The 14,104-nt window shown below is 44.0% G+C and overlaps 1 protein-coding gene and 1 long non-coding RNA gene across 2 annotated transcripts; both read right to left on the bottom strand.

Annotated features, from left to right (window-relative positions):
• Positions 1–1,106: 1,106 nt before the first annotated feature.
• Positions 1,107–3,710, bottom strand: LOC134871720 (uncharacterized protein K02A2.6-like). The gene has a single exon (XM_063894556.1). It carries the CDS (start codon positions 3,708–3,710, stop codon positions 1,107–1,109), a length of 2,604 nt encoding a protein of 867 aa, XP_063750626.1.
• A 6,456-nt stretch (positions 3,711–10,166) lies between these two features.
• On the bottom strand, positions 10,167–12,025 carry LOC134868672 (uncharacterized). The gene is made up of 3 exons (XR_010166306.1): positions 11,840–12,025; positions 10,828–10,951; positions 10,167–10,707 (listed from the first exon to the last, which is right to left on the bottom strand). It is a non-coding gene; the product is annotated as an uncharacterized LOC134868672 (long non-coding RNA).
• Between the last annotated feature and the right edge of the window lie 2,079 nt (positions 12,026–14,104).

The raw sequence follows: 14,104 nt of genomic DNA, 5'->3' as shown, positions 1-14,104 counted from the left end.
CACATAGGCCACCTTGTTTGGCCAAAATATAGTCCAGCGCCATATCATGATTTAACAATGTCAACCTATGGCTCTTTTGAGTATTGGATAAGAAGTCAAACCCCCTTATGGTTTCATTAGCAAACCCCTGCAAGGCATAAGTGATATTATCAATGTGATCCGCCAAAAATGTCACCCCATACCATGGAAATAGACCTATACCCAATTTTTCTCCTATACTGATCCTCCAATGGTAGGACTCCAATTTAGAGACCAACAGAGACTATTAGGTTGATTCCTATCATGTGTTCCCTCCTTCTGCATAAAAAAGATCTCATATGGGAGTTTCAATGTTGCCATGTAACAACATCCTGTCCACCCGTACGGTAGAAATATATATGCCTTCTTGCCGCAGACCCACCAAAGGTCCTTGAAATTCCCTATAGTCACATTACCAGGCAAAAGCTGATCCTTCACCAACACCGTTCTATGCTGTTTGCGGTGTGGAACATAGAATTTCACCTCATATTGTCCATTGCTGACCGTAAGGTCACGCCTCTCCAAGGTCATCAAATACTCATCGCAGTCAGATATTCCCATAAACATGCTGTAACATGTTTTGTACATGTCGAATATATATAGTTCCAGACAGGAGCCAACTAGTAGTCCAGTTCACTTTATTAACTGTATTACAACTTAACCTGCCTACTTCCTGTATGTCCGTCTCCTAATATGTTCCCTATACAACAGGTACACATCTGCTCTCGCTACATCTCCCCCCTTAGTACTTGTCAGATTCTTAAAAGAACTTCTTTTGTTTTTACTGTACCTGTAGATAAACTTGACCAGTATAACATATTGACATATTAAACCATTAAACATTCAAGTCCCCAGCATTACTTTTCCTTTCCTGTTTTTTTTTCTTCTTTTCAGTAGTGCATAACATCTCCTGTTAACATTAAACATACAGTAGAACACATAATCATTTTCCATTAAGAAATTCTTTCTTCCTTTTTTTTTTTTTTCAAAACTCTTTCTTCTCTAGGGGTCGGCGTGGACTACCCGGGTCCCCAAGCTGTGCAGGGTTTATTCTGCCCTGTGAACCAAACCACAGCTTTCTAGCTAGTCTACAAATTCAGCCTGTTTGGTGGTCTTATGGTCCGGCCCAATCTAGTCTCTCTGGTAGTCTCTGGAATGACCCGGATGTGAGATCTGTTCCGCCTGAGAGTTCCTGAGGGCAGGTCTATGTTGTAAGACCTAGGTGTCTGAGCTGAACCACTGACAGTCCCTGTTTCTTTTGTGTTCTTCACCCAGACCTTTTGTCCTGGTCTGAGCTCTTGTCTTGTCTTTGTGTTGTGTCGTTTGTTGAACCAGGAGGCCTGTTGTTCTTTTAAGTCCTGGTCCTTCTTTCTGAAATCCTGGAGGTCAGGCCATCCAGGTTGTAGTTTCTCTTGACTGACCGGCAGGGGTGTCCTGATGTTGCGGCCCATTAGCAGCTGTGCAGGGGATGAGCCGTGTGTCAAAGGAGTGGCCCTGTAGGCCATGAGAGCCTTGTGTGGATCTTCCCCCTTTTTCAGGAGATATTTCACCGTCCTCACTGCCCTCTCAGCCTCTCCGTTACTTTGAGGGTAGCGGGGGCTGCTGGTTGTGTGCGTGAAGTCATAGTCCCTGGCGAAGGCTGCAAACTCCGCTGCAGAGAACTGGGGGCCATTGTCCGAGATGACAGTCTCCGGGACTCCATGACGGGCAAAGATAGACTTCAGCTTTCCTGTCACGTGGGCTGTGGTGGTGGAGGTAAGGTTAGCCACTTCTATGTAGCGCGAATAGTAGTCAATAACCACAAGGTACATGGCATTGTCCCACTGGAAAAGATCCACTGCCACACGCTGCCATGGCCTCTCCGGCAACGTAGTGGTCAGCAGTGGCTCTGGCGCGTTGTGAGCCTCTCGTGCACAGGTTGCACAGTTTTCCACTCTCTGTTTGATCTGTTTGGTCAGACCTGGCCACCACATTGACTGCTGCGCTCTGGCAACACACTTTGTCATGCCTTGGTGACCTTCATGTATTTTGTTAATCATGTCCTCTTGCATTGTGACTGGGATGACGAGTCTTTCGCCTTTCATCAGTAGTCCGTCTACAACGAGCAGGTCCTGTTGATACTGCCAGTACAGCTGCAGTTGTGGTGGAAGAGCTTTTCTGTTCTGAGGCCAACCTGTTTGCACCATGCCTTTCAGCCTTTTGCAGACATCATCTGAATCTTGTGCTGTCTTGATCTGCACCAACCTCTGCTCTGACGCTGGGAAGTGCTCCATTATTAGGTTGATGGAGACACACACATCCTCTTCCAGCTGCTCGTCCTCTGGTGTAGGCGGGGCTTGAATCGGTGCCCTGGACAGTGCATCCGCTGTGATCAATTTCTTCCCCGGCACATGTTCAATTTTGTACGTGAAGCGAAGCAGCCGCAGCCTGAACCTCAGAATGCGAGGTGGCAAGTCATCTAGTGCTCTACTGCCTAGCAGTGAAATGAGAGGTTTGTGGTTAGTTTGTATCAAAAAGTCCATCCCTATCAGGTAAGACTGAAACCGTTCACACGCCCAGGTCAGTGCAAGCGCTTCCTTCTCTATCTGGGCGTATCTACGCTCCGTGATTGTCATGCTGCGTGATATGAAGGCAACTGGCCTCCATTCTCCAGACAGCTGCTTCTGAGACAATACTCCACCCAGCCCAAAGGACGAAGCGTCTGCTGCAACTATTGTCTCTCTGTGTAGGCAGTACTGTGCCAGTACTGTTGGTGAGCTCAGTTCCTTACGCAGCTCGTCAAACGCTCTCTGCTGTGCACTCCCCCACACCCAGTCTGTGTCTGTTTTGAGCAGTTCTCTTAGCGGTTGTGTGAGCTCTGATATCCGTGGAGAGAATTTCCCCACGTAGTTGACCATGCCAACAAACCTTTTCACGTCTGCAGCGTCTTTTGGCGTGGGCATCTCTGTGATTGCCTTAATTTTTCCTGGATCTGCTTCAATGCCTCCTGCACTGACAATGTGGCCCAGGAACATGACCTTGTTGACCGCAAACTGACACTTGTCGTTATTGAGAGTCAGGCCCTCTTCCTGGAGCCGCCCTAACACTCTGTGCAGCCTGTGGTCATGTTGTTCACGTGTTGTTCCAAACACGAGAATGTCATCAGCATGGCATACAGTCCCCTCTAACCCTGTCAGCATCTGTGTGAGCCTCTTTTGAAAATGCTCAGGTGCGGATGAAATCCCGAATGGGAGTCTCTTGTAGCAGTATCGCCCGAACGGGGTGATAAATGTGGTCAGCGGGACTGATTTTTGATGTAGGGGTACCTGCCAGAATCCGGCTGTAGCATCTAGCTTAGTAAAGACCGTTGCACCTGCAAGCTTGGCCAGGGTTTCGTCAACGGCCGGCAAGATGAGTCTTTCTCTGCAAACATACTCATTCAGATGGGTCATATCAGAGCAGATTCTGATTTTTCCTTTGGGCTTTGGTGCCACCACCATGCCTGCACACCAGTCTGTAGGCTCTTCAATGGGCACAATCACACCCATTTTTTCCATTCTTTGGAGCTCCTCTTTGACTTTGTCATGCAGCGGTAGAGGTACACGTCGTGGCAGTGATAATGCGAAGGGCTTGACGTCTTGCTTCAACTTGATTCTGTACTCCCCTGTAAGGCAGCCCAGTCCTGTGAAGACTTTGGGATATTGTTTCTTCATGTCAGCCTCTAGCTCTATTACACTGTCGACTAAATGCAGTAGTTTTAGATCTGAGATTGCTGGCAGACCCAGTAGAGGAGTAGCTAGCTTTTGTACTACATACACTGGTTGTGTTGTTGTTCTCTCTTTATATTTCATGACACCATGAAACTGACCTCTCACCTTTAGAGGTTCATTGCTGGGTCCACACAATGGTATGGATGCTTTGGTGAGTGGGCCGTGCCATTTTTCTGAGTAGGCATTACCTGGGATGACTGTTGCGTCCGCCCCTGTATCCAGCTTGAAGGTAATGTCTTGACCATTCACTCTTAGTGTTTTTTTCCATGTTTCAGATTTCTTTCCTGTGGACACTGCTCCCAGGAAAAGAGTATCCTCTTCTTCTGCCTCGAAAACTGCCCCTACTCTCCCTGATTTACAAACAGCTGCAAAATGTCCTCTCTTCTGACACTTTCGGCATTCAGCATCCCTTGCAGCACAGTTATTTAGAGAGTGTGGTGGTCCTTTTCCACATCGTCCACAGTTTTTCTGTCCTTTCTGGAAATCCTTTTGTCCCTTTCCGTAGGACGTCTTCCCTGTCTGGTACTCTCTGTTTGACTTTTTCTTGAATTTCAGAAAGTCCACATTGGCCTCTCTTTGTTCTGTAGGTTTTGTTTCTCTCACTGTTGGTTGCTGTTTTTTAATTTCTTCATGTTGCCTAATTTTAGTAACAGCCTTTTCCAGTGTTAATTCACTGTCCATTTGCAGCTTTTCAGACAGGGTGTGATGCCTTATTCCTACCACTAGTCTGTCTCTGATCATTTCATCTTGCAGCGGGCCATATTGACAGTGCTCAGATAACTTATAAACTGCAGAGATGAAGGCTTCAGCAGTTTCCCCTGGCTCTTGGCTTCTCTTATTGAAACGAGCCCTCTCATATATTACATTGTATTTGCTTATGAAGTATTTATTAAAGGCTTCTTTAACCTCTTTGTATTTCTTTGCATCTTCAGCACTTAAGCCTAGCGTGGACAGAACATCATCTGCTTTATCGCCCATTGCATGTACTAATGAATTCACCTGATAATCTTCATCTTTCTTGTCCAGTCCAGCTGCAACTCGGAACCTTTCAAACCGACGAATCCAATTGGGCCAGTTAGCAAAGTCCGAAAAGTCAAAGTTTTCTGGTGGGCTTATGGAGAAAAGGGAATCCATTGTTTCTTTCCTTGTATCGTTGTCTGGCTTCTCTGCGTTGTCTCTTAACGTCCCGTGCCGACAGGCTCCCTCTTTGTCTGTCTAACTAGCTTGCTGCACAGTTTCTAACTGCTGGCTAGCGTTAGCCTAGTTTTTGAACCTACCGCGATTTACGCGCTAATTAATTATTTACCGCAACTTGACGGGCAATTTCTTCCAAGCGACCGTCTGAGGCGGGATTCAGCACGCTTCTGACACCATGTAACATGTTTTGTACGTGTCGAATATATATAGTTCCAGACAGGAGCCAACTAGTAGTCCAGTTCACTTTATTAACTGTATTACAACTACCTGCATACTTCCTGTATGTCCGTCTCCTAATATGTTCCCTATACAACAGGTACACATCTGCTCTCGCTACACATGCCTGGTCCATCATAAGTTTTGTTTGAACAAAAACAGGTGCTGGCCCTCACAGAGGTCACCTCCATTGCCTCAGGGACCGTTGTTAACCTATTTTCCTGCTGAGCAAGCAGATCCATGTACGGTAAATCTCTTAACCAAAAACAATCTGATCTGGGCCAAAATCGATTCTGTGACAATGCCATCACCGTATCTGCTTCTGATTGCTGCTATCACAACAACCATGATAAGGCATAAGATTGACATTTAGCAGTTAAAGGTTGAGGCACTGTCTCTAAAATCGAAAGCCATGTGCCTGGTGGAGGAACTCTCACCACACATGGAGAATTAAATCCTCTAACTGATCTTATGGAATGAGTCAACTGCTGGAACCATAAGTTCCTACTTGCCCACTTATCTTTAATTTGTAACACTGAAGAATCAAATCCATATGCCTCCCATGTCGCGTCTCTCTTTTGTACTGCATGATATTGATCAGTCCGATCTCCTAGTAACCTATCAAAATCAACAAACTCCTCTCCCAGATCTAGACTAACCTCCTGAGCTGTCACAGCTGAATCAACCTCATTCTCCTCCCTCATCTGTTCTCCAACTCCAAAAGTCTCCTCTTGAGTTTCCTCTGAAGTTACACTCACGGGCAAAATGGCCACACTGTCCACAATTATAGCATGCTTCTGAAGATGGTTGGAAATATGGCTCGAATCTTCCTCCTCTTCCTCCTAAATTTCCTCTAACTCTTCCTCTCCAGGTCTGCATCTGACCGGCTGGGACCACTAATGTTGGCTGGGCTGGTTGAAACTGAAGTTGGTTCGGCTGCGGTTGTGGTAGCTGTTGATTCAATAGAGACTGACTCGGTATCACCAGAGCATGCATCTTCTCCTTCTTCTTAGTATCCATCAACTGCACTTGGTTTAGTTTTCGGAGGATCTCCTGATCCTGCTCTTTCTGATCGCTTTCCTTCTTCCTGTATAGCTCCACCTGATGAGCTATATGGTCCATATAAACACTGTTCGTCATGCTTCCAAGGCCAACCACTTCGGCTAGTTTACTCCTCACTGGTTGAGGAAGCCCCTTCAGTATTTTGGCTCGTAAAATTGACTGCTCCATTCGACCTAAATCCGGGTCATTTGCAGTAATGTTTCTCCACTTTTGAATGGCTCTTGACACATAGGCACTTGGATTTTCTTCTTGCCCCAGTGGTTCAATAAGAACATTGTCGGGGTGTACATTTGTTGGAAATGTATCTCTCAGTGCTCTCCACACTCAAGCTCTATTTGCCGAAAACAGCTCTGGATCATTCACAGCAGTTCCCACATATTGGTTAAGTCCATCTCTCTGTAGAATCTCTTCCATAGCTGGAACCCCAAGAAGATTAGCTAACAATCTCTTAATATCCCCCATGGCAAATTGTGTTCCCAAATTGAAGTTGCAGGTCTTTGTTTGGCAAAGACAAGCTCAATAGATAACCAGCGTTTGTAGATTACTTCAAAAAGTTACTTTATAGTCCTGCATAGGCATATAAATATCTCAAATGATCTCTTTTCTGGGGGCTCATACACTTTAACCAATTTAAAAATGTTCCCTTAACAGAGACTCATCATTTGTAGCAGATTCGAAAATGTTCCCCAGAAAGCTCATCAGTTTTAGCCAAATAAAAGTCCTCTGAGAAAAAGTTCATATATATATATTTACATATATATTTTACTGTTTCAAAATGTCCTCTCCTTGGAGGCTCATATCTTTTACTAGTACGAAATCAAAACATCTTCTTCAAAGAGGCTCATATCTTTTAACAGTACACAGAATCCTTTTCCTGGATTTTACTGAATCTCTTCTCTCCTCCCTATCTCTCCCTCAAATGTTGGGCTATTTCTAGCCCTTCACACACACAGATGCAGCAGATCCCAGCTCCGTCCAGCACCCCATAAATTCACCATTCTTCCAACACAGTAGGCATTCAATCCTAACTTTCACCCAGAGATCTCGTTCATACATTTCCCTATAGCATGCTTTTCCTTGCCGCTCCTATTATCCCTTTATTTCTAAATTTCTGCTACCTTAGTAGGTGTAAAATACTCAAATGACTAATCCCGACATTTGTTCGTCAACAAATGCCAAATAGAAACCAATGAATTTCTTATTCTACACCCAGTTCCCAGAACAGACCCAAAAAATCAACCTAGTAACTTTTCAGGATTTTTAGGCCCATCTAACATCGCCTCTTCTGAGGGCTTTATCCAAATCCGAACCAGAGCAACACACACACATCCAACCCAACAAATGCTCACCCGACTGTGACGCCTTGGCAGTAGAGGTGTTGTAGATGCCTGAAGATCGCAAGACGGCCAAGTTTGTGACGCCAAGTCTGAAGTATATCTTGTAGCGATGTTTGTGAAGATGATGAAGAAGTCTCCGGAGACACCAGCTTGTATATATTAAGGTTTATTACAACAGCATAGTATCATACACCAACACGGGCAAAGTTCCCGGAGCCAATTGTGGAAGTCCCCTGAACGTTCTTTGTACAAGCCATTTAAAGAGGAAAAAAGAGTGTGTGCACCTAAAGTGTGTGTGTTGACATAAGGTAGGCAATAACCCTATGTGTCCCACTAAGGTGACCTAGGTCAGTTCCTAGGGGAACCCTAACGTATTCCAGATGTTGTTTTTCACTCTTCTTCCACCCAACATTCCTCTGGCCTCAGAGAGTATCTACCTTTGTATATCTCCAGATTTAATACACCACAAGAGCCCTCGCATTTGCAGCCCAGTAATAATGCCTAAATACAGGGAGGCCGAGGCCACCCCTGTTTACAGTCTTCTGTAAGTGTGCTTTAGAGATGCGAAAGGGGTTAATTCGCCCAGACAAACGAAAAGATAGCTGAATCGAGTTGTTTAAAGAAATACAATGGTAGATAAATAGGAAGGTTTTGGAAAAGGTAAAAAAACCTTGGAAGTGCAACCATTTTTACCACATTGATGCAGCCAATCATTGAGAGGGGGAGCAACTTCCAGTTCCTGATGTTAGCTTTTAGTCTACCATATCCAAGAAATTCAGTTTCAGTAAAAGTTTGGGGTTTTTGGAAATCTTAAGTCCAAGATAGGTAATGTGGGTAGTGACCAATTTAAATGGCAGAGATTTCAAGAATGCAGGGCTCAGATCCTTTGACAGAGGCATGAATTCACTTTTATCCCAGTTAATCGTATACCCTGACAGTCCACTAAACGATTAAATGTAGCTCAGGAGGCTGGGAACTAAAACTAATGGATCAGATAAACAAATCAGTAAATCATCAGCATATAAATTCACAAGGCTCTCAATATCACCAAATGTTACACCATGGATACCTGGGTGGCTCCTGATTCCCATTGCAAGAGGCTCCAAAGCAATATCAAAAAGGAGGGGGGAAAGGGGATCACCCTGCCTCTTGCCTTACCCTTTGCAAATCAAAAGATTGAGATTGTCTGAATTAGTGAGAATAGAAGACACTGGGCCAGAGTAAATTATTTTGATCCAGTCTATAAAATCCATCCCGAACCCAACTTGTTTCAGGGTTTCAAACATATAAGGCCATTCGATCTGATCGAATGCCTTTTGGGCATCAAGAGATAGGATGGCAGCTTGTGTGTCCTCTTCATGAACTGAATACAACATATTTAGGAGCAGACGAACATTACTAAATGAGAACCTACCAGGGATACATCCGGTCTGATCGGGATGCACAATTTTTGAGATATGATTACACCAACTTTGTGGCCAGGACTTTAGTTATTACCTTCTGATCAGAATTTAGAAGTGCAATAGGTCTGTAACTTGCAGGGTCGGTCTCTTCCTTTCCCTTTTTTAGAAGCAGGCAAATATTCGCTTTGTAGAGCGAGCCGGGGAGTCTCTTATTCTTCATTGAATCATTCACCATCCTTAACATGAGAGGGACTATTTTTTCATGAAATGCCTTGTAGAATTCACAGCCAAAGCCATCTGGGCTTGCTGCTTTTCCAGAAGGGAAAGCTCGAATAGCATCTAAAAGGTCAGTCTTAGAGATTGGGGTGTCAATATCATCTCTTGAGGTACCCTCTAATTGGGGAATATTTAGGTTAGCAAAAAAGTGATCAAAATCTATTTCAGAGGCTTTTACTTTACTGGAATATAATTCCTTGTAGAAGTCCCTGAAACAAGCATTAATCCCCTTTGGGTCAGCAACCAAATTACCTGAGTTAGATCTAATCCTTTGGATGGCTTGATCAGCCTGCTCACCTCTGAGCTGACTTGCTAATAAATTCTCTGGTTTATCTCCGAGTTCAAAATGTTTTCGTTTGAGTTTCAGTAAGAGTCGGCTGACGCGTTTGCTGAGGATAGTGTTATATTCATACTTCAGTTTTAAGATCTTATTGTAGTCGGGCTGTAAGAGGGAGGATCTATTAGGGCTGTAGCGATACACTCATCTCACGATACGATACGATACACGATATTCAGCTCACAATACGATATATATGACGATATTCAGCCAACGATACGATTCGATACGATTCGATATAATTCGATACACTTACATCATTTTCTGAAAGATTTTAAAGGGACAGTGGGATTTTGGTGACATCTTTGGTGGGTGTTCCATTGACTTGGATTAAATTAATTCAACTGAAAACTGAAAGCATCAATTACACAATATATGGCTCTGACTAGACAGAGTCTACAGCTTGCAAATGCTGGACAAAATGAATCAAAATATGTGGTGAGAAAATTTGTTTCATTTATTGAAACAGTGCAAACTGTAGCTTACAAGCCTTTGAAACATAAGTACATAAAGTGCAGTATCACAATGGACAATTAAAAGGTGCAGCAGGTGGCCTGTTCTGAACAGATGATTTTACAGCATTTTTAGCTTAACACAGAATATGAGGTAGCCAATAATTCAAGTCACTAAGAACAACATTTAATGTAAAATGTACCTGCCAATAATTCAAGTCCAAAGGAGTAACATTTAAGCCAAAAACACTAAACAGAAAGGCTCCTCTCTACATAACTGCATCTACATTCTCTTCAGATTTTTGTTCAGGAATAGAATCTGATCAACGTGGTCTGGGAGAAGTGCACTTCTCTGAGCAGTAAGGATATCTCCGGCGGTAGAGAAGACCCTCTCCGAGGAGACACTAGTGCCAGGGATGCACAGGTACCTTTTAGCCAGGTGTGACAAGAGTGGATACTCATACTGGTGCTCCTTCCACCAGACCAGTGGATCTTCTTTCACTTCCAAGAGATCTGCCTCCTTGTAGCGGGTCATCTGCTCCTTGGCCTGGTCCTCTTGGGTATTTGTCTTGGGTTGTGCTCCACCACCGTATCGTTCACCACCAAGAAGGGCAGCCAGTGGACAAGACGGCTTTGGATTCCTGGGTGGAGGATGCTCACCTTCAAATAAATAAACAATAAAAACAAAAACACATTTATAGTTAATCACATTCCATAATTCCTGCTCAGAGGTTCAGACAACACAGTGTGCTTCACTGGATAACAATGGGTGATACTGACCTTGACTGCTCTCTCCTTCCTTGAAACGCACACCATCATCTACAGTCTCTTCTTCGGATGCCATCCCCTCATCATCAGCGCTACCATTTCCTGTGCCCTCTTCGACCACTCTCCAAAGTGACAACTAAATGAAATAGGTCAACATGAAATGAAATTCATGAGCTTTCACTGTAATAAATCTTTTAATAAGTGTCAAGTGTTCCGTCTTTTTCTTGGCTGTGCTTAACCCCCACTTGATAGGGAGGCACCAATTCTGAATGTTTTAACTGGGTTTCACTCAATGACCAGGCTTCTTATATCTTTATCCGATTTATTCCTTTTGTAGCCCAGACAGTACAGGTGAAAAACCTTAAAAACCAGAGAACACCAACCATTTACAAATCTCTTATAAAAATAGGCACAGGAATCAACAATGATCAATTATCAAAATGTTTGACCTGACACACACATATAAATAACCACATATATATATATATAAATAAACACATTTGTTAAGTTAATCATTTTAGCTTGAATCCATCACAGATATTAAATTAGCCTACATTTTCTAACTACGAGAACCACAATGAGTGACTGATCAACCACATGGATCACTAAACAGTTAAATTGTTAGCAGCATGTTTAGCACACCATTTTTTCCCATATAAATATTTACAATACATATTTACTCCCACCAAGTTACAATGTGCAATTTCAGCAATTCATTTTAGACAAACTTCATATGATCTAGGACTATGCACGTTTTAAACCCATGGCTTTATGCCAATCCATCACAGCAGTATTCCATATCAAAGAGCTAAATCACTGAATTAAGCAAACTACAATAAAACTGACTAACCAACGTTTCCACAATACATTCTGCACTACCCGTGAATATTTACAACACAAAAGCAGATACTACCGTGCACAAACACAAATGACTTTCCCGCGGCAGCATTCAAATGCGTCGTCGGCGTCCATCAAACAATCAACAAGTGGCACTCGCAACAAAGTCTTAACGTAGCGATCTTACCGGCTGTCTGTTCAGTCTTTGAATAATTGGTACCAGATTCAGCACAACTTCGGAAGAGCTCGATGAGAATGCCGCCTCTTACTCTCCTCGTGCTTTACTGACGTTTGTCTTTTTAAACAGATATTAAGCCGGAACTGCGTGCGTCTTCTTTTCCTGCTCGAGTGTTCCCATGCGAGTGATAATTAGTTCCGCTTGACTGCCGACGACGAAAAAGGGGCATTCACCGTGACAATAAGTGTATTTAAAATCTATGCCTTTAAAACTGTTAACATTATAGTATTTATGCTTTTTAAACTATTTAATATTTATGCATTTTAAACTGTTAACGTTGTAGGATTTGCCTTTTAAACTTTGAACAATGTATTATTTAGGCCTATGCTTGCCCTCACCAGGAGATGTTACATAGGATACAAGGCCAAGGGTTAAACATAGCAGTACCATCATTGCCTTACCTCTGATGGCATTGGCTGATCCTGAGCCTCTGCAATCAGTCCATCATAAACTTCCTGTCTTTGGTTCTCAGTCAGGAAGGGAAGACTTTTGAATCTTGGATCCATTGCTGAACATGCATGGAGAATTGCCTTGAGGTCGATGTACCTCTTCTGAAGATCCCCAGACATGGCAGCCTTCATCTCTTTTATGACTGCAGATTCACCTTCGATCGGTTTCAGTCCATTGATCAGTGTGTCCTGGAGGGGTGCGATTACTGACAGCGTGGGGGTCTTCTCCTTGGACATGTACTGTGTAGCCTCCTTCATGGGCTTCAGCGCGCTGACTACTTCTTCAGCTGTTGTCACGTCTGACTCAGTCAGTGTGCACAGATCCTTGTCGGTCTTCCTCACCTCACTCGAGAGCAGGGCTGCACAGATGGCCGGTTGTTGCTCAAGGAATCTTTCTAGCATGTCGTGTGCACTGTTCCACCTGTAGTTAAATAAAAGTAAGAAACTTTATTTATAGACCTATATTGCCCTTCACAGCATGGATGCACAGAATGCTGCTTTACATTAATGACAAAATAAATTAGTAATACAAACAAAATAAACAATTGAAAAGTAACTATGCACAAACCTTGTAACCACGTCCGTCATCAGCTTGTGCTCTGGTAGTTGTAGAAGCCTCTGTTTCTCTTTCAGCATGTGGTTGGCTGTGGTGCTTCGTCTGAAGAAGTTCACAATGCGTCTCACTCTTCCCAACAGGCGTGCGACTGCTGTGATTTTGAGGGCACGTTGTGCAGCCAGATTTAGGGTGTGTGCATAGCATTTGACGTGAAGTGTGAACGCTGCCTCCTCAGCTGCTATTGTCATATTTGACGCGTTGTCGGTGACAATTACTGGATCCTTTTCTGTTATTTCCCACTCAGCGAGGGCCTTTCTTAGATGTTCTGCCAGGTTGTGTCCGGTGTGGCTCTCGGGCATGTCCCTGGTTTGTAATACATACGTAACAAGCTCCCATTCCTCATTGATAAAGTGGGCCGTGATGGTGACATATGCTTCAGTTGTTCGCGAGGTCCACCCGTCGCACGTCAGGGCAACTCTCTCCGCTTTGCCCAGGGAGGCTTTGACGTGTGCCTTTGTCTGAGCATACAGCCTGGGAATGCAAACCTTGGTGAGGTGTTGGCGGGTTGGAACATGATAGCGGGGCTCCATTGCGTTCACCATGCGCCGAAAGCCTATGTTTTCCACCACGGAATAAGGTCTCAAATCCTGACAAATAAAGTAGGCAATGGACTCTGTAATCTTCTCCGACCTTGGTGAAGTAGATGGGAACTTGTAGGAACAACCGCCATCGCTGTCCAGCACGGTTTGTTTTGGGTCACGCCGCGGCCGCAGCTTCTTGAGTTTCTCAGTTAGCATTACCTTGTCCGGGTGGTGACGTTGTAGGTGGGTTCGTAGGTTAGTGGTATTTCCAGAATATTTCACGTTTGTGTGACACAGCTTGCAAACCGCAATAGTTTTATCTAAATTGTCACTTTCCTTCTTCTTTTTAAACCCGAAGTGCTCCCACACATCTGCTTTTAAGCGCGGAGGTGCTGGGTTAATGTCTGCCGCCATTCTCCTGAACCGCTTCGCACTCACCGCGAGAAGAAGACACACTAGATCTGTGTATCTAGAAATGCTCTACAGCGACACTAGCGGCTGGCTGACGTAATGGGCAGCGAGCAGAGTGCCAGGCGGAACACGGGGGATTTGAATGGGACTTAATGTATCGATACTCGCGGCTGAAATATCGATACTTTCACGGGAAACAAAATATCGATATATATCG

Source organism: Eleginops maclovinus, chromosome 1 (genome assembly GCF_036324505.1).
Source record: "Eleginops maclovinus isolate JMC-PN-2008 ecotype Puerto Natales chromosome 1, JC_Emac_rtc_rv5, whole genome shotgun sequence".
In the NCBI taxonomy this organism is placed as follows: Eukaryota; Metazoa; Chordata; class Actinopteri; order Perciformes; family Eleginopidae; genus Eleginops; species Eleginops maclovinus.
The sequence above is the reverse complement of the archived record's forward strand: the minus strand, read 5'-3'. Positions and strand labels throughout refer to the sequence as shown.